This window comes from Trichosurus vulpecula, chromosome 7 (assembly GCF_011100635.1).
Source record: "Trichosurus vulpecula isolate mTriVul1 chromosome 7, mTriVul1.pri, whole genome shotgun sequence".
In the NCBI taxonomy this organism is placed as follows: Eukaryota; Metazoa; Chordata; class Mammalia; order Diprotodontia; family Phalangeridae; genus Trichosurus; species Trichosurus vulpecula.
The window spans coordinates 259500211-259527467 of record NC_050579.1 but is presented as its reverse complement, the minus strand read 5'-3'; the positions used below and the strand labels follow the sequence as shown (position 1 = coordinate 259527467).

The 27257-nt window shown below is 37.4% G+C and overlaps 1 protein-coding gene across 4 annotated transcripts in view; it reads right to left on the bottom strand.

The window, feature by feature from the left end:
- Positions 1-27257, bottom strand: part of MYH10 (myosin heavy chain 10) — a 195782-nt gene that overhangs the window by 153809 nt on the left and 14716 nt on the right. For all 4 annotated transcript variants that reach the window (XM_036767252.1, XM_036767251.1, XM_036767250.1 and 1 more), the window contains exons 2-3: positions 20327-20700; positions 10323-10479 (exon numbers count right to left, since the gene is read on the bottom strand). In XM_036767252.1, the coding sequence (XP_036623147.1) occupies positions 10323-10479; positions 20327-20671 (502 nt within the window). In that variant the 5' untranslated portion in view covers positions 20672-20700. The remainder of the gene's footprint in view (positions 1-10322; positions 10480-20326; positions 20701-27257) is intronic.

Sequence of the window (27257 nt, the reverse complement as noted above, 5' to 3'; positions counted from 1 at the left end):
CCCACCAAGCCTATGCCACTCAAATCAATGGATGTTCCAAGCCTTTTGAATATAAAATGCTACCTTACTCTCTAGCCATTCCATTTCTTTTGAAAAAAATGTAACAAACTTTCAGTAAAGATGGTAGAAACAGTCTGATGAAACCCAGTTCCTGCAGAAAAACACCCCAATTAAACATGTACAAAGGTAATAGATGAAGCAAAGATTCAATAAAACTAAAGGAAAACACCAGTAAGCTCCTCCATATAGTCTAGGGCTTCATAAGACGACTGGAATCCTAAAGGAGCTCTGATCAGGGATACACCAGGAAGGCCTGAAACCATTTGATCTCCAATAAAATGAACCCTGAAGCCAACATGGTTGAGCCAACATGGTATACCTGTGAGAGGTATAGCAAGAAGCAAAACCAACTTCCAGGAGGTGGCTGCACAAGGAGAGGGAGTCAGGGCAGAGGCACAGTAGTAACACAAAAGCCTCACAGCCCTCCAGGAGACCTTCTAGAAGCTTCTAGAACATCACTACCTAAGAAAAATGAGACTGGTCAAAAGCTCACAGTTGAGGTACCATAGGGACCTCCTGCAGAGCCAAAATATGGCACACTCTTCAATAATTTATGGTCACAGCAGAAGATAAAGGAGATGGAGATGGGTAAAAAAAAGACACTTAAGAAGCCCCTTCTTTCAGGATTCTAAAGCTAGGTCTCAAAATAGTCCAATATCCAATATCCAGTTGGGCTTCTAAGGACTATATCAGGGGACAAAATCAACTTATGAGGAGAAAGTTGAGGCTGAGGCCAGCACTCACGTTGAGCTAGCTACCAGGAGACAGAAGCAGATGGCAGAAATGGACGCATGGGCAGGGCCTAGTCCCAACTCCTTGGCCCAAAGCCAACGCTACAGAAGTGGGCAAAAAGGAAGAACCAAAGCTAGATACCCCACCCAGGATTCTGACAGAACAGTGGCATTCAAGGAGCAGCAAAACCAGGCTAGGCACTAGCGGCTTCATCCAAGAGTGTAGGAGGAAACAGAGTCTGACCATGTCACAAAGTCTGAAGGCAGGAACTAAGGCTAGGGACACCAATAAACAGAAGAAAACACTATTTTTGAGTAAGCTCATAGGAAGGTTTTTATTTATTCACAGTACCTTAGGAAAAAGATAATCACTGACAACCAGGCATTCTCTGCCTATTAATGGGAGCTTCAAGAGTCCTACCTTTATATGCATCATTTGTACTTAAAAACAGCATGCATTTACAAATAAAAAAGAAATTAAAGAAAACAACAAACATAATGACCCACAATTTACATTCCTTTAAGTATTCATTAGGGAAACCACAGGAATCCAACTTAAATTCAAACAGCCAACCTTTTCCCAATTTAGCCAATCAAGTCACTCCCTCTCTACTTTAGTTTCAACTATGAAATGGACATAATAACCGCACCTACCTCCCAAAGCTGTTGTGAGGACCAAATGAGGTGATATTTGTGATATGCTTAACGCAGCCTAGGGAGCATAGTTGTTACTGTTTTTCAGTCCTTTCATTCATGCTCCATTCCTTGTGACCCTATTTGTGGTTTTCTGGGCAAAGATACTAGAGTGGTTTGCCACTGCCTTCTCCAGCTCATTTTATAGATAAGGAAACTGAGGCAAATAGGTGAAGTGACTTGCCCAGGGTCACACAGTTAGTAAGGTGTGTTTGTAAGGCCATATTTGAACTCAAGAAGATGAGTCTTCTTGACTCCAGGTTATTACTCTAGTCACTGCAACACCCAGATGAGCTGCCTAGCACATAGTAGATACTTAATTGCTTGTTCCCTTTTAACAACTGATTTTATTAGATAGTAATTAAAATAAGTGCCACGAGGATGGGAAATCTAAAAATTATATCTGGTTCACTTAGCTTACTGGTTTCTATTCCCTAAAAGCATGAAAGAAGACTAGAGCCCTACTATAATCAGGCACCTGAATGGGATGGATAATTCTGAAGACTTCACAGGGTATGTCTAAGGGAGTAGGAGAGGTTTTGGGATTTGGCCTTGTGACTCTGGAAGGTCAACCTGGAGCTGTGGGCATGCCCTTCCCCCTCTCTCTTGGCTGTTAGAAGATAATGAACCTCCTGTGAGCTATTTGTTCTCTGCTCCAGGAAGGTCTCTCCTCCCTCCCACCCCATTTCTTCTCCTAGACTTTCAGATGTCACCCTGGCAGTTGAGTTCTGATAGGGAAAAACCTGAATGGACCGGATCAACCTTGGTCCTCTGTGTAGTTTTCGCACCTAGACTGTAAGCCCACCTCCCAGCCAATGGTGGGAAAGGATAGAGGTGGGATTGGAATTTTTGGGGTTTCTAACCCAGAGATGAGGGTGACCTGTCTCGTGTAAATTGGTTGCAAATCTCAGCACTTGGAAAGGAATGGCCATAGAAAGAGCTCTTAAAATATTTGACTAAGTGGGTCTGAATTCGAATCTGAAATCGTTCACGTGAAATGTCTAACGAATGTTCTGTCTTGTGTTTTTTTTTGTTCTATGTTCAGATAAAAATGTTTAACTCTAGGAGACCAAAATGGATTCCTTTGGTATGAAAATTGTTACATAAGGAATCAGAGCTGAAGCTGCCAGCTGGAAGGGCGGGGGGCTCTGAATTAAGGGTTGGTTAGATTCTAAAGGAAAAAATCTGTGTATTTTGTATTGAGTTAGCCTATCTACCATCAGGCAAGTGTTTAAACTGTAGAGGAGAAGTAAAGGGGTCTGTATGAAAAATTGGATGATCACTGTCAAGAGGTTCCGTGGTCTACTTAGGATGTGATTAAAAATTGTTGGTCATTTTAACCTTTAAGTTCTAAGGTAAAAAGAAAGCAGCTGGGAAAAGGAAAAGCTGGGTGAGTATGTAATGTATTATTTACTTGAAATGTTTGAGGTAGTTTGGGTCAATATTAGGGAAGAAAGATTGAAATTGGAATGCAGAGGCTAAAAGTTAAAGTTGGGAAAGAGAGAGACAGAAGACAGAGATAAATTTAGGTGGGTGGAGGGGTTGTTGCTCTTAGCTGCCATGTGCTCCTGGCCACACCCTTCCCCCACCCTCCACACTGAAAGACTGTGATGAGCTGAAGCTAAAAGAAACTTGTAACTTGATTGGGAAACAGGGCTGATTAGTTAGTGATGAAAGGTTTTATTGAATCTGGGTATTTACTATAAGAAAGACTTTGATTTGTATAATCATTAAGCTTTGCCCACGTAAGGTATTACTGAATTTTGTTTTCACGGAGATTATATAAAATCATGATTTGAAGCCATATACTAGTGGCTAGGGACAGGAATTAAGCTAGCCCCCTGAAAATTAGCATATCTAATTTGCTCCTTTGTTCTTAGAAAGGCTTCCAGGCCCAAATGTAATACACCTAGGGAAAAGCCTTTAGCAACTGAGAGGGATTTTTCCCCTCCACATTATCTGAGAAAGCAGGATGAAGGGGAAACTGAGAAAAATATTTTAGCATGGTAGAAAGAATGAGTGGAGGAGTTGTAAACCCATGTGCTCTTAAGGACCACTCCCTCTTATCTTTCTTAAGAGTCCAAAAGGTTTTTTTTGAAGAGAAGTGCCTGCATCCCTTCCCCCTCAAAATCCTTTTAAGGCATTTCATTAATTGCCAGTATGCATAAGATGAAGCCTGGAGAAAGCGGGGTGCCAAATTCAAATCTGGAGGGTTCATAAAAGCAGATAATGATATGAAATAAAGTTTTTCTTTTCTTTCATAAGTTCATTCATGGCCAGGCCAAATATTCCTAATACTTGGTGCTGAAGAATATACAGTTAAATAAATGAAGTATATTAAAGATATTAATGTACTAATATATGTTATGCATGTATTTATATATTAATGTATTAATATAGAAATACCAGAAGTAACAGGATCAACAATTCCTATACGTGATAACCTAGAAATGCAACTGATGTCATCTGAAATTTATTGTTTCTGTATTTCTAAAATTCTCTTAGATTGTGTAATTTGAGAAGACCATTATGTGACTTTAATCTGAGTTTGATGTATGTGAATTGGGTGCTTTTAAAGGATGTGATGGAAATTTGATAATTTTAAACTGTCACATTTGGTTTAGAAATGCATTTATCTAGACTGAAATGATTAGTTCAAATTTTACATACATAATAATGTTTAGGGCATTATTACATTTCTATAGTATAAATTTTGTTAGTGTTGTATTAGCTTAAGAAGTTGGACAATTGCTGTAACCTAAGAAATTATAACTTCCAAGTTTTGTCTGAAATTTCAATTGAAATTGGTTTTTCTATAAATCAAGTATTTATACAAAGGCCTTGTTGGGTCCTCTTGTAATCTCTGTCAATTCAGGATACATTGTGAACTGTTAAAAATGTGGTTTTATAAACAGTAATCTTTTCTTTTACAGTGCTAAGAGTATTGGGGCCTTAGAAATTAAAATGTTACCACTATTGATTAAAATAATTCCTCTTATAATCTAGATGTTGTTAGATTAAGAATTGTACTTAATTAAGAAATTGAGGTTGTTAACTGAACCAAAGACTTTTGGATATTCAATCTTGTGTGAAGTTTTCAGGATAGAGGAATTCCTATGGACAAAGCTTTTAAAGTCCTGGTAAACTTTGTTATTGTGATAAAGCTAATTTAGTTGGGTATGTAATGTATAGAAATTAAGCATTCTCCCCATTACAACACCTTTTTGACTAAAGAATTTTTGTGATATCTAGAAATTTTGTAATAACAAAGAACTGAGTTGTTATAATACTTTGAAAAACATAGGGGCATGATTTTCAAGCCTGTATCATCTAGAGATGTATTTATGTATGTTAATCTGGAAGTTTATGGACTAATTTGTGATGGCACTTTGGGAATTTGTGAATGAATCCCAATGTTTAAAGGTTAATTTTGCTTTAAGAAGGAGAGAGACACATCTCATTTTAGAGCTGTCCAAATAATTTTTCTTCATGAAAGTTTAGTGACAATCCCTGTTTATATCAGGATCAATTTTAAACTGTTTTAAAGAAGGGAAAAAACTTTTGAAAAATGCTCTGTAAAATCCTTTTGTATGATTTTCAGAAGGCCTGCTGAATTTCCACCTTAAGCTAATTGGTTGCAGTTCAAACCTACTGTGAATTTTCCAAGTTCTGGGTGAGAACCTTATACTTGGGGCATTAATGCTTATCTATAGAAGTCTTGGGGGAGGGTGGTTTAAGCATGTGTTTTATGTACCCCAAGAAAGGCCCATTCAATGTCTTATTCTAGATTTTTGAGTAAGGAGGGTTGAAACTGAAGTCCATTCATTCCTTACTCCTCCTTCCCCCCCTTAGTTTAGATGAGAAGAAAGAGTTTTACCTTTGCCCATCTGTCAGAAGGGAAGGAAGGGAAAGGAGCAGCAGTTACTGGGATTTGAGTTTTTACTGAAAGAAAGAGAACAGTAGGGGTCAGAAAAAAACCTGGCTTTTTAAAGTCAGCAAAAGTGATGGGTTTTTAGGATAAGATTAGGTTTTGAGGATGTGGGTCTCAAGGATACAGTTTTTATTAGTGAAGCTTGCCACCTGATGGAAAAGAACCCACCCTCAGGGGGAGATGATATGGCAGATCTCTTTAATCAGAAATACGCAGGTAGTGACCAAAGGGAAGTTATCTGCCAGAATCTGTTACCACTGTGAAAGAAGTTGGTTTTATGGGGAAAATGGAAAATTGGATAAATGCAAATATGTGAAATCTTGTTGTTTTTAATCAAACAACTAGTTACATTGGTACTCTTATATAGCCAAATGAAAGATAATATGGTTTCTAAAGTATTAATGGGAATAATTTGGGAAGAAGGGAAAAGAAGTTTTATGAGATAATATTGTTTACAAATGTAAGGTTGAATCATTATCCCATAGACTAAGGCTGGGATTTTAAAGTTATATTGTATCTATGTGAGATAGAGTTCTTAGATGTTTTAAAGTTATAAGAACAATTAGGTATTAATACAAATAGTGAAATTAATCACTGGAACTAAATCAGAGACATCTTCAGTTTAGGGAAAAGAATTTCAATGTAAGTCTCTTCAAGAGAGATAAGCTGTAGAATATTTCCGTATTGATGGGAAAAGTTAAGTGTGGATTTGAATTCATTCCATCATCTAAAACATAAAGTTATGGTTCAATTCTCTCAGATCAGGCATAATTAGAGAAGAATAGGAAGATAGAAGAGAAACTGATACAAATGTGTTAGAGTAATAACTTATGATCTTAATGGGAAGACTTTATGATAAGGGAAGAAATGCACACAAGCTATTTAGAGCTAGTGTTAAGGATGTTCCTGAAGCAATGTGAGATTACATTCATATTCACTGGAACTTGCCATTCAAAGACTTAATGGGACTGCTGACTGTTTTTCTGAATCTAACTCCAGTTGTGAGTATCCCAGGAAGGCTGACCCAAGATGCTAGCAGCCCTGTGGGGGGGCAGGCATGAGCTGCAGGTATGATTTCTTGGCAGAGTTGAGAGGGCAACTGTTCAGTATATGCCGAGGTGGGACCCTCTTAACTTGATCCTCTTCACTGAAGCCTGGCAGACTAGGCCTGGCTCAATGCAGCTTGCAGTTTGATATAACTTCTGCCTGGAGTTGACAGGAAGCTGGGGAAAATATGGTCCCCTTACTCAAAGTCCCTACTCTCTTGGTGGCAAATTTCTATAATCAGAAGGTTTTGTAAGTACAGTAAAAAAAAACATTTATTGATTATGGAACATCTTAGATTACTATAGGACTGGGAGTAGTGTGTTTGCATAGGTCCATATATAAGTTAGATTTTTTCCTTGGTAATGGTATGGAGAGGATTAGGTCAAAGGCTTGTGAGAATATTATTTTGCTATTTGGTTAATATCAAGCTTGTCTAGGGCTTTGTTACAATTAGTAATGTTAAAAGAAGAATGGCTTGTGGCTTATTCTGTAAATGCCATCAAAGAAACATGGCATGACAAAAGTTTATGATATTGTATGTACTGTGATAAAAATTGGTTATTTAATGTGTTTATGTATGTACTGGAGCCTGTTAATTCCTTAAGTGAGATATCATCCTCCTGGTGAGGAAATTAATAATGAGTGAATGTAAAATATAAGAAACTGGGTTCTGATGTGAATTTCTTAAACAGAACAAATGGTCAAGGTTCCAATTTTGAATCTGTAAAATGATCAAGGTTATAAGGATTAGAAATGGTAACTTAAAATTGTGCCAAGGTGACTTTTGTAGGAGAATGGACAGAAAGCTGGTTTCTATAAGACAAGAGGAAGGTGCTGGAATGCTGTGCTGAGAGCAAATGCCAAGGACCAGAAGACTTTTGGTGCTCCCTGCCGGACAGCTATACAGGAAAAGACTTTTTGAATCTTAAAGAGACAATTGCATCGTTTTCCTTTGGGTCTCTGTATCTGTATTTACAAAGGGGACTGCCCCCTTTGATTTGTCAATTTTGAGGAATGGAAACCTTAGAAAAGGGTAATGGGGATGCAAACATGATGGGAAGATAAGCTGATGGACAATTTATATCAGCAATGATGTGTGTAGTCTTCAAAATCGTAAGAAATCAGAGCGGGGACTGAATGGGATGGATAATTGTGAAGACTTCACAGGGTATGTCTAAGGGAGTTGGACAGGTTTGGGATTTGGCCTTGTGATTCTGGAAGGTCAGGGCCTGGAGCTGTGGGCATGCCCTTCCCCCTCTCTCTTGGATGTTAGAAGATAATGAACTTCCTGTGAGCTATTTGTTCTCTGTTCCAGGAAGGTCTCTGCTCCCCCCCCACCCCATTTCTTCTCCTAGACTTTCAGATGTCACCCTGGCAGTTGAGTTCTGATGGGGAAAAACCTGAATGGACCAGATCACCCTTGGTCCTCTGTGTAGTTTTGGAGCCTAGACTGTAAGCCCACCTCCCAGCCAATGGTGAGAAGGGATAGAGGTGGGTGGGAATCTTTTCATTAAGACTATAAATTAAGGCAGGTTCCCTTTTACCTTGCCTCCTCCCTTATGGAGGTGTGCCCAAATCTTGCAAGGTTTGTAAAATAAATTTACTTTATTTCTCCTAAGGATGTCTCTCCTATTATTTAAAAATCCTGTCCCAAACACAGGGAAGCACTCAAACTGATGGAGTTTAGACTGTGGGAACCCCCTTGGGCCCCACCCTGAATCTTCCCACTTGATCTGGCTTTTCATGCCCAAATAGCCTAGCCTAGCCTTCCATAGTCTGGCTACCTCTGGACTGCCTTCTGGCTGTTTCCCACCCTTGATCCTGATCAAAATATCTACACCCTAGTTCTGTTACCCTAGCCCTCAACAGTGGGTCATCTCCATGTAGCCTTCAGCTATGTCCCACCCTGAAGTCTTACCTCACCCCAGTCTGCTCTAAACCCCTCCTCTAGTCAGCTCAGACTACTCAATATCATGCCTCCATCCCTCCCATAATCTCTCTGTATATAAGCTCCATCTTGCCTCCATGAAGGTGCTCAGCTCAGATTAATCTGGCTCACTGGCATTAGTGTCACAAATGCCCAGGCTCCCTAACAGTCTATACAATAAACTTTGTTTTTCCTTGGCTGAGAAAGCTTGAGTCAAATTCATTTGGCATATTGGCATTTTGGGGTCTCGAGCACCCTTCAACCCCAAACCTCATCGAAACTACCATGTTACATTTTAAACAGACCAAAAAGAAAAAAAAAAGACCAAGCTATTATGTAGTGAAGATTTGGTTTCATATGCAGTCTTTTTTTTTAAGGAAAACGTTCATGTTTGTTGATGTCAATTACAAAAAAGGGAAATTTAAATTAAAAAATATAAGGTAGGTGGCAATATAATCCTGTATTTAAAAAAAAGAGTTAGTGTAAGGGATGAATGAACTTTTGTTTCCACAGAAATCATGTGATACATGACTTGTGAAACTTAGAATAGCTAGTGCAGGAAGTAAACTGATTGTAGAGAAGTTGGGGAGGTTGAGAGCAGACATTTCCTCCTTCGCTCTCTGAGAATGTCTTTTTCCTGCAAGGCCAGGTGAAGCTCCATTAAAGATGAGGCCCATTAACCCAAGATACAGTTTTGAATAATGGGACTTTTTTTATGTTAATGGCAGGAGGAAACAGAGATATTGTGGGTTCAACTCTCTTATCAATTGAGAAAATTCCTTTCTCATGCTATAGAGATCATAAAATCTGAGTGATGCAGACATCCAGAGTTGGGATTAAAAGTATTTATGGTTTGTCATTCTTTTACCAAATAAAGTATAAAGAAAATGAGGATGGGGGCAGGGGGGACTGAAATGTGAGGAATGTGAACAGGGGCTGAGACCCACGTGTGGGGGAGTTTAGGCATTTTCAGATACGGGGAACCAGAGCAGGGATTTGCGTTAGGGACAGGAAGATAAAAGATTATGTTTCTGCAACACAATTGTGTATTTGCTAGTTACCTGTTCTCTTGCAAAAGCAAAATAGTTCTTCCTGAATTCATTAATGGCTATGTGGAGTTCTTAGTAAGGCACTTGTTTCTTACATTACCATGAGGAATTATGTTAGAATCTCCCATTATTTAAATTCCACTTTCTCAAATAAAGGAAAAAAATTAACATTTTATAAATGCAAAGAAAGCTTGGTACGGTGTATGAAGAACTGATCTTGAAAGTCAGTAAGACCTAAATTCAAGTCCTACCTCTGACATATACTGGCTCTGGGATCCCAGGGGCAAGTCAGTTAACCTCTCATTGCCCCCAGACACTAAAACTAAGGAGAACAGTCATTCATCTGCACTAGCAGAGGGAGTTTCCTCAATGATTGAAATCATCAAGTCTGAAACAAAAGCAAACAAATCACCACTGCATTCTAATTTCTAATATTTTTGCCCTCAAACAGTCATTAGTTATCAAATCTACTTTATCCTTTCCTAAGCAGTCCAACCCAGAAGAAAAGATATTGATTATTCTTGCTCCTTCCTGCCACAGGGACTCAAAATCATGATGGCTTTTCCTGCCCCATGAGATGGTGTCTATACTTTTCCTCACAAACTCTTGATCCTAATATAATTCAACTTAATCAATAACAGCTATCCTATTAATCAAATAAGATTATAAACATGAAAGCACTGTATAAAGTTCACATGCTATATAAATAAGAGAAGTAAAAATGGATTAAAATGCAAAACATGAATCTCACAAAACAAAGCTTCTAAAGCAACAAAAGAACATTTATCTGCCATCTATACACAAAGGTTAATGTTTCTATCCCTCGTGTGGCATAAATTAATTGATATGTAAGGTGTCAATATAGTACTTTAATACCCACTTACCTTGAAGCATACACCTATAAGCGGATTCAGATATAGCATAGATGTGGGGGGGCATCTCATGGCGTTTCTTCCCTCTGTACATTTCAATAATATTTTCAGAGTAAATTGGAAGATTCTTGTAAGGATTTATGACTACACAGAATAGTCCAGAGTAGGTCTAGGTTAAAAAAAACAAAAATAAAATGCCTTACTTCTTGGCCAAACATAGCTTAACATTACACTCAGCATCACTGAAGTATACACTTCCAGATACACAAACAAAAAGAAAAAACGGAAAGTTGATTAGAAACCATAAACTTCCATTTGAATTGTTTTTACAATGTCTATACATACATTTCATCAGCACAGATCAAAAGCACACTATTGGCTTCCATGTCCCCTTCAGAGCTTTTCCATGTGTATTTATCTACGCTTTGTTGCTTTAGTTGGTCTTATCATTCTTGCACAGCTGTAGTCAAAAGCATATATTGTTCTTTGGATTCCACTGTATTTATTCTGTATAATCATTTATGCAAATGGCTTCATATGTAATAAGTAGAGTTTTGTGGTGAATATATGACATATAAATTCAGAAAGGCAGATAGATATGGATCAGACCGCAGAAGACTTTGAAAGACAGTCTGAGGAATTAAGACTTTATCCTAGGGGCAAAAGAGACCTGAAGCAGCATTTTTAAAAGATTAATATGTCAGTCTTCTTTTTCTACTAGATTACAAGGTCAACAAAGAATACTTAGGAAATTGTCAGGTTCAAGTGTGACATAATAAGAGGAGTACAATAAGGGGAAGAAGCCAGAACAGAGATATTCTGAAGAATAAAACAGGAGATAACAGAGATGGCAGAAAAAGAGAATTCAACAGAGAGGAGGATCAGACTGCCACTGATGTTCCTTTAAACTGTCAAGTTTTAAGGCTCAGAAAGAGCAATCCACAATCTTGAACCAGAGTGACTACAGACAATGAAGTTGAAGAGAAATCTGATCTGCAATGAGAAAGACAGGCTCAGTCTTAAGCATACTGAAGTTGTGGTTTTCACAGGGCATCAGATGGAAATATCTAGCAAGCAACTAACTGGAAGAAAATGCAAAACTAATTCTGAGATGAAAGGACTACAAGAAATGAGAAATAAAGCCACAAGAATAGATCAAGTCTCAAGACTTGGGTGTCTTACTTGTGGGGAAAACCTTGGGTAAATTATCCTGGGAGGTGATCCTTTTCAGATAGCTGAGGGTTTATTTTCATTTTAACTGTTTGTTTTTAATGGAAATCTTCCTAAGATATACAATATACTTCCCTGTCTTAACACACAGAGTACACAGACCATTTTTTTTTGATGAGTCAGGGTTTTCAATTACTGTGACATAATAAAGGTATAGTTATAGAGACAGTGTAAGACATTTGGGTGGATGGATATTGACCCTGGCAGAATGTTTTGGGTAGATAAATGCATTTGTGACAGCACTTATCACTTAACACTGTTAAAATGAAAATTAATCCTCAGCTACTGAAAAAGATCACGTCCCAGGACAACTCACGCAACCAAACCAATAAGTTATTTCTACAACAGTTAAATCCTCTTCTTTATAAGAATACCACTATTCTCCCCCTATAAGTTTACCTGGATGATAAGATTTGTGTGAGGTAGTGAGAAAACAAAATGTGAAGACTTCACAGGGAATATATATATATATATATATAAAAATATATATCTATGTCTATTCATATCTATACTTAGAAATGTTTAAAAATCAAGAAATAGGGAAATAGGGAAGTGGAAAATTCTGCTGAGGCTGTGAGAGCCTGATGGCTCAGCCTCTGGGAAAGTTTACCCTAAAACTTTTTGTTCTTTCTTCTGGTTCTGATTTCTTCTGGCTCAGTAAGAATAGGGTCACTGTGACCTGCTCTCCTTTACTGTGAAAGTACTGTAGAAGAATAGAGAGGGTTTCCCCCTCCCCTTATCCTATTCTCCTTCTCCAGATTTATAGATGTCACCTTGATTGTAATCATTAACTAAGGGAATGGGAATTGGAGTTTCTGTGCCTCGATTTCCCTGTTCTTTGTCTAGCTTTCATGCTCAAATTGTAAGCCCGCCAATGGTAAGAAGGGTCAGAGGTGGACGGGAATTTTCTTGCGTTAGGGTATAATCATTGATGCTTTGCCCCTTGTACGGGGCCTCCCTTGCTAGATCTGTTCTGGCAGAGGCCACCCTATTCTCTCGAGAATTGAATAAAATTTTATTTCTGTTCCCACCCTAAGATGGCTCCTTATTAAAAATTAACTTTTTTAATTGGTGAGGGTTTTTCATCCCACACAGATTCAAAGACTAAACTGATTCATTTTGTTAAACTGTCTAAATTAAAAAGGTTACACACACAGAATTGAAGCTTACAAGTAAGTCTTGTTCTTTAACAAACTCTTGTCAAGGGAAGCATATTGTCTATCTTGGAAAGATTTCCATTAAAAACAAACTGTTTGTCAAAGAACAAATTTTACCTACAACATCTGACTTGCAACAGCCACAAATCCTTTCCAGTCAACTGGGACATGATATAAATTCTCTTAAGTCTTCCCTCCCTCACTTCTCCCAACTTTCAAACTGGATAATATTAGCAAAGCCTTATGCTACAGAATCTATGTATCCATAAATCTTAAATTCAGAGATAGAAAGGACCAGAGAAGTTATCTAATCCAATATCCTCATTTTACAGATGAGGACATGGAGGCCCATGGAGCTTAAGTGTATTGCCCAAGTGGCACACCTTCAAACTCAGTTTGTCAGACTCCAAATCCAGGGCTCCTTCCATAGCACCATACTACCTATCAAGCCAGTTTAAGAAAATAAAAATTATGGACAGTTATGTTCAACTGATTTTAAATTACTTCTTAAAAAAAGGAAAATAAATTACACAGTCCATCCTATGATTAAGCCATTCTGTTTTTTAATACTTTCGTGCCTACTGATTTACAAAAGCTATAGCCAAAGAACATATTTTTTATCCGACAACAACAGACATATTCTCTTCCAGTTAACACAACAGCCCAACCCCTTCTCTAATCTATGCCCCAAAAGTTCTAATGTTTTGTGATATCCTAGCCAGGTAAGTTGTGTTCATTCCTGCCAAACGGCTCTGCTGCCCACAAGAGGGATGATGAAAATAAAGTGAGACAGAGCAGGACATGACGGGGAAAGGTAAGGAGCCAAGACTTACATTCTCTTTGCACTCAATGGAAACGTACCATGATGCTCAGTTTGTTGTTCTCTGACTATACCTGACATGTTCTATAATATTAAAGACAGTGCCAGATCTCTTCAAAGATACATCCCTCAGCACCTACTCTAAGTGTCCATGGTGCAAAGTACTGTTCCACGAACCTGGCGAAAGACAGTGTATACTAGGGTAGAGGGATAAAGCACAAATCGAGGTTCAACTACTAACTAGGGGTATGATCTGGAAACTTTACTTTCTCATCCACAAAATAGGGATGACACTCACAAGGTTGTGAGATATTAATATATATAATATATATATATGAGAAATAGGGTCGAAGAGAACGATTATGGCAACACCGAAAGCTCGATATTACTGTAAATTATTATTATTAGCTATTCTAGTCACCTAATGATTTCTGATCTAGAGGTCTCTCCAAAAACTCTGGGCAGTCTGTTCTAATTCATTAGCTCTTCTGTGAATGCTCTACTTCTGAGCAACACTAGTGAGTTTAGCCAAACCAATATTAAGAAATACAATTCATTTACAGGAATGCCTTACCTAACTTTGAAACCCAGGGTAGGCCTATATCTGAAAGTGCAATGAATTGCTCAGGGATAAAGGCATTATAGGCACACCTCTAATTTAAAAATCAAAAAGATAAATTAGGAAGCAATTCACTCCCTTACAGAAGAGTCAAGTGAGCCGTAAAACCTGTTTAACAAAACAATCTCTTTTTGAAATTTTGTATATAGAAACCAAGAGAAATGCAATTAATTAATCTATTCCTGAAGACTCAGGCTGTATTTATGTACAGATAGCACTTTCAACTGATTTGGTCAATTCAAAAGGACTGATTTGATCCTTTTTTTTTTCCAAACTAACTTACTAATAAATTGATTTAACCAATCTCCCAACCCCTTCCTTTCCCTCCACTTTTTGATCCTAAAATACTGGAAGCAACTCTAAGTTCATTCGGTCAAGTCCCTTTAATTCACAGCCACAACAGACTAAACTGGGGACCAAAGAAAGATGCCAAAGGTCACCCAGGCAGTATCTGAGCTAGGATTCAAATCCAGACTCTCTGACTCCAAAACCAGAAAACTCCTGCCACTATACCATGCTCTGACAGTCCATTTACTTCACCATCACCCTGATAAGTAAAAGATAAACAAACTCTGACAAGCAGGCACCATAACTGAGTGAACTGATTCTCAAAGGGTCAAGTAGTTAGGCAAGACAGTAAGATTCAGACCAGAGACTGAACTAACCTCATTAACTGGTTCCTCAAAACCATTAGGTAAAAATGTTAGTTCACTAAGAACACTGACATTAATGGATGACCAATGATGTCAAACAAAGCTTCTGTTATACCATAACAACGATACTGTAAAGTGGTATTAATTGTCCAGGGTAGCTTTGTATAGAACCTGCAAATACTAGTACTGCTATTAAAGACACTTACATTTCTGCATAGGAGAGATAAGACTATCTAAGATACTCATTGATCAGAGCATCTATGATACTCTGATTCTCACATATTTTAATTATCTTCCAGATGTTTGCAACAATAGACATATTCTCTTCTAACCTGTCTAGATATTCCTTCTTGGTCTCCTCTGCTAATGTCTTGCACACTGTGGGTTTACCCCAAGACTTTTGTCCTGAGGCCTCTCCTCTTTTTTCTCTAGCTCTTACTCTTGATCGCCTCATCAGCTCCCATGGATTCAATTTCTATCAATCACTATAAAGCACCAATTCTCAATCATGAACTACCTACTACTACCTTCTGGATATGGTCAACGTATGTCACGTCGGCCTCTCAAACTCATGTCCAAAACAGAACTTACAATGGGCTTTAAAAGCCAAATAGAGATGCTATATTTGATCCTCTAATAGGGACAAGTCATTTAGAAAACATCAGGATGACATGCTTTAGGATACCTACGCTTTAGGAAGATCACTTGATAGTTGAATAAAGAATGGACTGGAGTAGAGAGAGATTTAAGGCAGGGAGGCCAACCAAGCTATTTCAACAGTCCAGGTGTGAGGTAATAAGAGTCAGTGTCAGAAGAGAGAAGAGGACATATACAAAAGACATTATAAACACAAAAATGACAAGACTCGGCAACAGACCGGAATATAGGGAGTATGACAGAGAATGAGAAGCCAAGAATGACACTTAAGCTGTGAGCCTCGATGACTGGAGAAGAAAGTAGTGCCCTTGACAGTAAAGACTGGAAGATTTGGAGAGGAAGGATCCGTTCAAGTTTTGAACATATTGAGTTTAAAACATTTATAGGATATCTAGTTCAAGATGTCTAATTCATCTTAAAGATGTGAGCCTGGAAATCAAAAGAAAGGTTAAGCCTGCATAAATCAACTTGGGAACGATCTTCAGAAAGATGGAAACTGATGAGATTGCCAAGCAAAGTAACATGTGGGGAGAAAAAGAAGAGGATCCACGGCAAAAGCTTGAGGGACATAGTGGGTGTGATGTGAATGAAGATCAAGCACAGGAGAATTTGAAGGAGCAGTCAGATGGTTAGGAGAAGCAGGAGAAAATTGTGTCATGAAATCCTGGAGAGAAGAGAGTAACAGGAAGAGATGATCAACAGGGTCAAAGGTGGCAGAGAGATCAAGGATGAGGACTGAGAAAAGTCCAGCCATTCTGGAAAGTATTTTGGAACCAAGCCCAAAAACTACTAAACTGTGCATACCCTTTGATCCATCCAAACCTCAAAGACATCAAAGGAAGGGAAAGAAGATCCATATATGCACAAAACATATTTATAGCAGCTCTTTTTGTGGTGGAAAAGAATTGGAAACTGAAGGGATACCCAGCAATCGGGAAATGGCTGAACAAGTTATGTGAATGTGATGGAATACTATTATGCTGTAAGAAATGATGAAGGGAATGGTTTCGGAGAAACCTGAGAAGACTTGTATGAAATGACGTGCAGTGATATGAGCAGAACCCGAAGAATAAATTACAACAGCAATAATATTGTAATGACAAACTCTGAAAGACTTAGGAACTCTGATCACACAATGACACAATGACCAACTACTATTCCGAAGGACTCATGATGAAACATGCTATCCACTCCCCAGATAGAGAGCTGATAGACTCAGAGTACAGACTGAAACCCATTTTCTTTTCTTTCTTCTTTTTGGACACAGCCAATGTGGGAATTTGTTTTACCTGACTATACATATTTGTAATGAGTTGCAATGTGAAAGAGAGGGAAGATGAAAGGGAGAAAATTTGAAACTGAAAATAAAACTGAATTTAAAAAAATTTAAAAAGACAAGCCATTAGATCAGGTAACTCTGCAGAGGGAAGTTTCAGTTAGATAATGAGGTAGGAAGCCAAAAAAAATCTTTGTATGAAATTTCTGATAAAGGTTTGATATCTAAGCTATGTAAAACAACAAGTAAAACCAGAAGTCATTCCCTAAGAGTAGTCAAAGAGTATGAACAAACTTTTCCTCAAAAGAAATGCAAACTACTGACAACCATATGAAAAAATGTTCCAAATGACTGAGAAATAAAATCAAAACAACCTTGAGGTTTTGTCTCACACACTGGAAACAGCAAATATGACAAGATGGGAACAGACAAAGTTGGAAATGTTATGGGAAGGTAGGTACCCTAGTATATTGTTGGTGGATCTGTGAATGAATCTTGCTTTGGAAAGCAATGTGGAGTTATGCAAATAAAGTGACTATACCTTTTGACCCAGAGATTCCACTGAAACTCCAAAGAGACCACTGATAACAAGAAAAGTCCCTATACACAGCAAAGTATTTATAATAGCATTTGAGGGGATAGTAAACAACTGGAAACAAAAGTAGATGCCCATTGATTGAGGAATGGCAAAACAGACTGTGGTACATGACTGCAATGAATTATTACTGTGATGTAAGATACAGTGAATATGATGAATGCAGACAAGTACAGAAAGATTTGCATGAACATTTTTACATTTCCTGAGTAAGCATAGTCAAAAAAATATATAAACAATGTAAAAAGAAAAAAACACAAAATAAAGATGAATGTTGCAGAATTACAAAGAACAAGCATATTGCCAAAGAGATATAAGTGAGACACTCCCAACCCTCTCCTTTTCAGGTGGGAGATACAAAAGCACAGTATATTGAGCATATTTTTAGATTTTTTTTTCAATATACTGATCAGTTTTGCTGATTTTTTTCTCATAAAATATTATTTGTCAAATAAATGACTTTCTGGGAAAGGGTCAGAGGAAAGATGCAGGGAAAATTTTGATGTAAAAAATGTATATTATATATGTGTGTGTGTATGTGTGTGTATATATATACATTATATATACACACATACATACAGAGAGAGGGAGAGAGGGGAGAAGGAGAGAGAGAGAGGGAGGGGGAGAGAAGAGGAGAGGGGGAAAGAGAGAGAGAGAGAGAGAGAGACACCCCAATAAAACTTATTGTGATGAAAATTTTTCCAAGGTGGGAGGAGGCAGTTGTTCATGTATACAGAACACTGCATAAAATGCCGGCTTTTTTCAATGTATTGCTCATTTTTGCTGGATTTTTTCTCTTCCTCTCTTTCTTGAAAACTTTTTTTGTTATAAAGGATGTTCTCTGGGAGGAAAGGGAATAATACAGGGGAAATCCAAAACAATATAAAAACAAAAATACTGATTAAAATATATTTTTAAAAAATCAAAATCAAAAGTTTCTTCTGACTTGTAGTTCTTGTAGTGGCAACAGAACTTGAGCTTAACTATAACATTCCATTCTACAACTATTTTTTTTTTCATTCTACAACTATTTTAAGCATATTTTTCTTACTAGCTAAATAAGAAAGATCTAAGGGGGCAAAGTAGTAGCCCTTTAATTATTAGAAGAGAGCTGTCACATAGCAGTGAAAGTAGGCTTGTTCTATGGTGCTACAGGAGCCAGAACTAGCACTATCAGGTATTTGTTACAGAAAAGCAGATTTCTGCTCAATATAAGAAAAACAATTCTAGCCAGTAGAGCTGTCCCAAAATCGCATGTACTCTTTATGTGACAGTGAATTCCCAACTATCATAAGTGCTTTATATACATTACATTAACTGACTCCCCACAACAGCTCTGCTAAGTGCTATTATCTCCACTTTACAGAGATAATGAAGGGAGGGCTTATAGAAGTTAAACGACTTGCCCAGGTCACACAGCTGTTAACCATCTGGGGCAGAATTCACACCCTGTTCTTGACTCCAAGCCCAGGGCTCTGAGGCAGTGTGGCATGGTGGAAAGAATGCTGAATCTGAAGTAAGGAACTACATTCAAACCCAGGGCACTACTTACTACTTGTGGAGCAATCTGAGCAAGTTTGTTCTCCTCCCTGTGCCTGTTTCCTCATCTATAAGATGAGAGGAGGAGCTAGACGACCTCCAATGTCCCTTCTAGATCTAAGTCTGTGATCCTACAATCTGCGCACTACAATATGTTTTAGAGAGCTAGTACCTTCTACAAAGGATCCTCTCCTAAGATAAAAGATTGAATCAAATTCCCTTTGAAATGTAAGATTTCATAATTCTATTAAATTGGCATTCCTTTACTCATTTTCCAAACCACTTAGTAGTATCTGAGTGTCTACTATGTATGAAAGTCAACACAGATACTTTCCTCATCTGTAAAATGAGGAATTGGCCTAGATAATCTCTAAGGTCTCCTGCAACTTTAAAATTCTATTTTTCTATTCCTATCCCTTCCATTTTCTCTTACCTTATCAGAAACATGAAACTCTACAATTGTCTTTTACCAGTAGAGACTTTACTGCTTTCCATCCATAATGCTATTACTATGCTTCCCTGATACTCACTAGTATCAATTTTTATACCAACTTTCTACCACTTTCCCACCTATTTTTCTTCATGGCAAACCCATGCTCCATCACCCTTATCTACCACATCTCTGGACTTACTACCACATTCTCAGATGTTATCAGAGCCCAGTTGAATTTTTTCCTCTATTTTACTTCTACTAGTGATTTCAGGATCTGTGCTGACATATTTTCACATACTTTCTTGACTTATAACACTACAATACATTTGTATATGTTCAATTAGGTGGTGATATTTCATCAGTCAGTAAACACGCATTAACCACTTACTATATATCAGGCATTGTGCTAAATAAGCAAAGAAGATACAAAGAAATGCACAAACAGTCCGTGCCTTCAAGTAGTACACCTTCTAATGGGGGAGACAGTACATAAATAAATAGGTACAAATAAAAGATCTTTACAGAATCAAAGGAGATGGCACTATCAACTGTGGGAACAGACATCAAATATTAAAAGAAGCCAGAAATGTGAAGGGGCAGAGCAGGTGGTGACAGTCAATGTAAAGGCACAAAGACAAAGACATGGAATGCTTGCTTGAGGAACTACAAATAGGCTGGGGTAGCTGGAAAAAAGAACACATGGAAAAGAATAAAGGATAAGACAGCAAAAGTATGAAAAGGAAAGAATGCCAAACAAAGCATACTTGATCCAGTAGGTAACAGGGAACCTATTAGAATTTACTGAGAAGAGAGGTGACCTAAACTGATATGCAAATTAAGTTTGTATTTGAAACAAAGGAAACCCTAGGTAATCAGATTACTTTTTCTATCTTCAATGTTACAGTTCAGCAAAACGAAATTCTAGTACAGAATATGGAGGTTCAATGTGCTTAAGACATGGGTTATATCATTTACAATAATTTGCAGTTACTCCTATCCATTCAGTTTTAAATACTATCTTTTGAAAAAATACTTACATAAATAAGTCCAGAATAATAACGATCCTTGAGATTATGCAAAACAGATGCTTCATTCAAGCATGTTAATTCTGCCATATCTTCCACTTTGGAAAATTTAGGTGGGTTCATCTTCTGAATATCATCTTTATTGACCATTGCTTTCTTTCCATTCTCTGCCAATTCAACCATTACTTCATCTCCTCTCTCTTCCTTGATACTTGCTGCCTCAAAACCATGGCGTTCTGATGGAATCCAAACCAGCTTTTTAGCAGTCCAGTCAGCCTGAGTGGCAGGATTGTAAATTACAGCCCTATCCACGAAGAGATACCTCTCGGGATCTTCAAGTCCACTCCTCTGCGCCATTGTAAAGGGGAAGATACAATGGTTTATGCCTGAAAGGAAGAAAAGAAAACCATATTTAAAAAATAAGTATACAAAAAGCTGAATCACAAGATTCAACCATCCTACCAGCTTAAAACAAAAACTTTAACGAACATCATAAAGGTGAAAAATGTTGGGAATTTCTAATCATATCTACTTTAACAAAGACTCTAAAGCAAAATTAGGTAGGAGTCACTACAAATTAGTTTAGTGCCTAAAAGCTAAAAACAAGCAATATCACAAATTAAGCAGGCCATCAAGGACATAAAGGGACCAAAGTCCCAGGAGACAGCACGGTACAGTGGGAAAAGCAGTAGACCTGGAGTGCACTCCAGGCTCAACCATGTTCCTTACTTGCAGTAAGATCATTTCACCTCTCTGGGCCTTAGTGTCTTCTTCTGTAAAATTAATGGACTAGAATACATGAACCCTAAGGGGCCTTCCAACTTTAAAACTATGATCCAATGACAAATGTGTTAACAATGTACAGTCCAATATTTAAAGAAATCAAGCCTCACATATGTAAGGATCTTTCCAAAAGAGAAAAAGAGTATAAAGTTTAGAAACAAAAACAAAATAGAAGCACCACATTCTATGATAGATGCTAACCAAAGAGAACAACATCCAAATATAAATCCAACATCCAAAACTAAATTCACAAATTAGCTAAAACTAGAGTTATTGCATTCAATCACCAAATCCCAAAGTACAAAGGAACAGCAACATACAAACAGAAGCCCTTAATCCAGAAAACCAAAGACCAGAAGACTCCACACTAGACTAGAGGTGAGATGAACCTGAGTTAGCCTGTTCTCTTCCCCTACCCCTCTACCCTTCTGAGTTGGCAAGCTACTAGCAGCAACTCTCACCCTTAGGCTCATGGAATCTATAATTCCTTTTCTATGAAAATAGCAAAACTTCACCTTTACTAAGAGTTGGGGTAGACACTAGAGCACCTATCTCTACTTGAAATTCCCTCATCTACCTGACAGTATTTTGATTCCACCCCACCCCACCCCCCACACACTTTGCACCTAAATGCAACTTGACATGTATATCCACAAGGGGTATAGGAATGAAGCACTACTGGCTCTATCTCAGGGGCCTGGGCTCAGGACTAGGCCAGTCATTAAGAGAAGAGCCCCTTGCAAGAAGATAGTAAGAGACACCCCATTTAAAATAACTCTAGACAGTATAAAACATCTGGAAGTACACCTGCCAAAATAAACACAGGGATTATATGAACAAAATTATAAAAAACTTTTTGTACAAATAAAATCAGATTTAAATAATTGGAAAAATATTGTTCGTGGCTAGACAGGGCCAATACAATAAAAATATATTCAAGGCCATCCCAATTAAATTACCAAAAAATGTATTTTACTGAGATGGAAAATGCTCATTTGGAAGAACAAAAGATCAAGAATATCAAGGTAACTAATAAAAAATGTAAAGGAAGGAGGTTTAATAGTACCAGATTTTAAACTATATTATATGGTAGTAATTAGCAAAACCACCTGGTACTCGCTAAGAAACAGGTAGTTCAGTAGAACAGAGCATATATACAATCTAAAGCAGCAAACGACTATGGTAACCTTGTGTTTGACAAGTGTAAAGATTTAAGTTTTGGGGATAAGAATTCATCATTTGGTAAAAATTGCTGGGAAAGCTGGAAAGCAGTCTGGCAGAAATTGGGCATAGACCAGTATCTTACACCATTTAAAACAATAAGGTCAAAATGGAAACGTGACCTAGATATAAAGGGAGATATTACAAGAAAATATAAAGAACATGGCACATAACCTCTCAGACTTATGGACAGGCAAACGATTTATGGATAAAGAAGAAGTAGACAGCACTGTGAGGTGTAAAATGGATAATTTCAATGACATTAAAGTAAAAAGGTTTTGTACAAATAAACAAATGTAGCCAAGATCAGAAGGAAAGCAGGAAGTTGGGGGGAAATTTTATAGACAGTTTCTCATATAAAGGTCTCATATCTCAAATATGTAAAGAACTCTGTCGAATCTATAAGAACATGAGTCAGTCCACAATTTATATAAATGGTCAAAGGATATAAACAGGCAGTTTTCTGATGAAATCAAAACAATTTATAGCCATGTGATAAAATGCTCTAAATCTTTACTGATCGGTGAAATGCAAATTAAAACAACTCTGAGATATCATTTTATACCTGTTAGATTGGCTAAAATGATGGAAGGAGAAAGTGACAAATGTTGGAGGGGATGTGGAAAAATTGGGACACTAATTCACTGTTGGTGAAACTGTGAACTAATTCATCATTTTGGAAAGCAATTTGGAATTATGCCCAAAGACCATTATTGGGTCTGTTTCCCAAGATGATCAGGGAAAAAGGAAAAGAACCTGTATGTTCCAAATATTTATAGCAGTTCTTATTGTGGTGACAAAGAACTGAAAATTGTGAGGATACCATCAACTGGGGAATGGCAAAACAAGTTGTGGTATATGATTGTGATGGAATATTACTGTGCTATAAGAAATGATGAGCTCAATTTTAGAAAAACATGGAAAGATATGCATGAAATAATGAAGACTAAAACAAGCAGAACCGAGAAAATACAGTTAACAGTAATATTTTAAGTCCTTCTGTTATAAATACCCAAATTAACTACAAAGAACCTATGAATGAAGATGCTATCTTTATCCAGAGGAAAAAACTGTATAGTGTGGATTTACATACATACATACACACACACACACACACACACACACACACACACTTTTTAAATTTATTTTTTTACTTTTGGTTTACAACACTCAGTTCCACAAGTTTTTGAGTTCCAAATTTCCCCCCCTTCTCCCTAAGACAGCATGTAATCCAATATCAGTTCTACATATACCTTCACATTGAACTTATTTACACAATAATAGTCAAGTTGTAAAGAAGAATTATAACCAATGGAACGAACCATGAGAAGGAAGAAACAAAACCAAAAAGAAAGGAAAAAAAAAGAGAGCAAACAGTTTGCCTCAATCTGCATTCAGACTCTAATTCTTTCTCTGGATGTAGATGGCTTTTTCCAAAATGAGTCTTTTGAAGCTGTCTCTGAACCTTGTATTACTGAGAAGAGCCAAGTCTATCAAAGTTAGTCATGACAGATACCGGGTGTCTGTAATCGTGTATAATGTTCTCCTGGTTCTGCTCCCCTCACTCAGCATCAGTTCATGTAAGTCTTTCCAGGTTATTATGAAGTCCATCTGCTCCTCATTTCTTATAGCACAACAGTATTCCATTACATTCACATACCACAACTTGTTTAGCCATTCCCCAATTAATGGGCATTCCCCTTGATTTCCAGTTCTTTGCCATCGCAAAAAGAGCTGCTATGAATATTTTTGTACACACAGGTCCATTTCCCACCTGTGTGATCTCTTTGGGATACAGCCCTAGAAGTAGTATTGCTGGGTCAAAGGGCATGCACATTTTTATAGCCCTTTGGGCATAGTTCCAAATTGCTCTCCAGAATGGCTGGATCAGTTCACAACTCCACCAACAATGTAACAGTGTTCCTATTTTCCCACATCCTCTCCAGCATTTATCCTTTTCCTGTTTTGTCATGTTAGTCAATCTGACAGGAGAGATTGTTCTGATTTGCATTTCTCTAATCAATAGTGATTTAGGGCATTTTTTCATATGACTATAGATAGCTTTAATTTCTTCCTCTGAAAACTACCTGTTCATATCCTTTGACTATTCATCAACTGAGGAATGACTTGTATTTCTATAAATTTCACTCAGCTCCCTGTATATTTTAGAGAGGAGGCCTTTATCAGACACTGGCTGTAAAAATTCTTTCCCAGTTTTCTGCTTCCCTTCTAATCTTTGTTGCATTAGCTTTGTTTGTACAAAAACTTTTCAATTTGACATAATCAAAATTATCCATTTTGCATTTTGTAATGCTCTCTACCTCTTGTTTGGTCATAAATTCTTCCCTTCTCCATAAATCTGACAGGTAAACTATTCCTTGCTCTCCCAAATTGCTTATAGTATCAATCACCCTTTATATCTAAGATAGTCATGAACCCATTTTGACTATTTTGGTATGTGGTATAAGATATTGGTCTAGGCCCAGTTTCTGCCCTACCATTTTCCAATTTTCCCAGCAGTTTCTGTGAAATAGTGAGTTCTTAGCCCAGAAGCTGGATTCTTTGGGTTTATCAAAGAGTAGATTGCTATAGTCATTGACTGTTGTGTCTTGTGTACCTTACCTATTCCACTGATCCATCACTCTATTTCTTAGCCAGTACCAAGTAGTTTTGATGACTGCTGCTTTATAATAGTTTAATATCTGGTATGGCTAGGCCACCTTCCCTAGCATTTCTTTTCATTAATTCTCTTGATATTCCGGACATTTTGTTCAACACGTATACATATTTATGTCTAATGGTTAGCCATCTCTAGGGGGGAAGGAAAGTTACATGATAACTTTATTACATATTTAAATATTACATATTTAAAAGGAAAAACAAGCTATACATAATAGAGTTGCAGTTTCATGTGCAATCCTTTTTTTAAAAAATTCCATTTTGTGCCATTCACATTCAGAGAAAGAAATATTGAGTCGGAATGCAGATCATGGCATACTATTTGCTCTGTTTTGTTTTTTTCTTTCTCGTGGTTCCTCCCATTCATTCTAATTCTTCTATACAACATGACTAATGTGAAAATATGTTTAACATGAATGTATATGTAGAGTCTATATCAGACTGCATGCTATGTTGTGAAGGGGGGAGGGAGGTGGAGAAAATTTGAAACTTATGGAAGTTACTGTTGAAAGGTTAAAAATAAATTAATCTAAAATTTTTTTAAATTCTATTTTGTTATGGAAATGTTTGTTTTATTTCTTAAGTTCAGAATGAAAAAAACTGTTTAAAAAGAAAAAAGAAAGGAGTCACCCAAGAATAATAAGGTTGGTATGATGCCAAGCCCTGGGGATCTGAATGCTGATCAAAGTGCCCCACACAGATACCAGGAGTGACTGAAATTAGGAAAAGGATATAGACAGAATTAGAGAGGAAGAAAATTAACGGGCTACACATCTCAAGTTAGCCCCTCTGGTCCCATATTAAAATGCCTATTAGGGGATCCAGTGAGGTCTCACACATATGAAAATGCTATCACCTTCCCCCTTCTATGAGGGAGAAAAGAAAATGGTTATCCTACTGTGTGGAAGGTAAGAGCCAGTGATACTCTGAAAAATGAAATGTGCTAAGAATGGCTCTACAACTTGTGATTAAAAAAAAAAAGGGCTTCATACAACATGCATACTCAGTCCTTCACATTCTAGTAATTCCTTCAGCTGATCAATATCCTTCCTAAAATGTGATAACTAGAATTGAACACAAAATATGCCAGCTTTGGTGTAACAAGGGCAGAATAAAGACTATAATGCCTCTTTATTATTAGAGAAAAGGCCCGTCAACGTAGCCTAAAATTAAATTAACTTTTCTGGCTAGTCTATCACACAGCCAACTTAGGTACTAAGTTTGCTGTCCACTAAATCCCCCCTCACACCTGCCCCGCCCCCCCCCGCGGATCTTTGTTATGCAAACTAACTACCGTATTTCGTCATGTATAAGATGCACCCTTTTTCAAAAAATTTGGGGTCTAAAAACTGGGTGCATCTGTGGTTGTAGTTTTTTTACTAGCATTTCCCACTTTTTCGTGCTTGTTTCTGCACTCATTGTTGTAGATTTTTTTACTTGCATTTCCCGATTTTTCCATACTTGTTTTTGCACTCATTGTTTCGAATTTGTTACCAGTATATTAGGTTACGTTTCGCCACGATCTGCCCAGAAATGGCTCATGAAAGATTTTCATACAGTGCTGAATTCAAGTTAAAAGTGATCCAGTTTGCAAAAGTGAATGGAAATCGTGCTGCTGAACGTAAGTTTGGTCCTTCTCCAACTGAAAAAAAACAATCCAAGACTGGCTACAGGAAGAAGAAACCCCACTGAAAATGCCACGGCAGAAGAAGGCCATGAGAGACAAGTCAGCAAAATGGTCTGATTTAGAGAGGGGATTGAAGATATGGATTGAAGAGCAAAGAGCAATTGGAATTCCTGCGTCCAGCATGAGGCAAGAAGAATTGCTGATGAAGAAGAAGTCACTGATTTCAAAGGAGGACACAACTGGTGCTTCTGGTGCATGAAATGCATACATGTACCAGACTTGCCCCAAAGATGCCTGAAAGCTATGAGCAGACCAATAAAACTTGAGTTCAATAACTTTATGTAATACATTTTTTTTTTCAAATTTCAGGCCTCAAAATTAAGATGCGTCTTATACATGGATGTACCTTATACATGGGGAAATATGGCATGCTACCCCACCTCATACTTAAAAAGTCAATTTTTGAATCTGAGTATATAACTCAAAATTTAATAAGGGTAAAAATAATTTTTAAAAATTTCACCTCATTAGAATCAGACCAATGTTTTAGCCTATCGAGATCTTTTTGGATCCATTTAGCATATTAATAATGATGTCTCAATTTTTTTTTGTCAGCTACAAATTGAAAAAGCA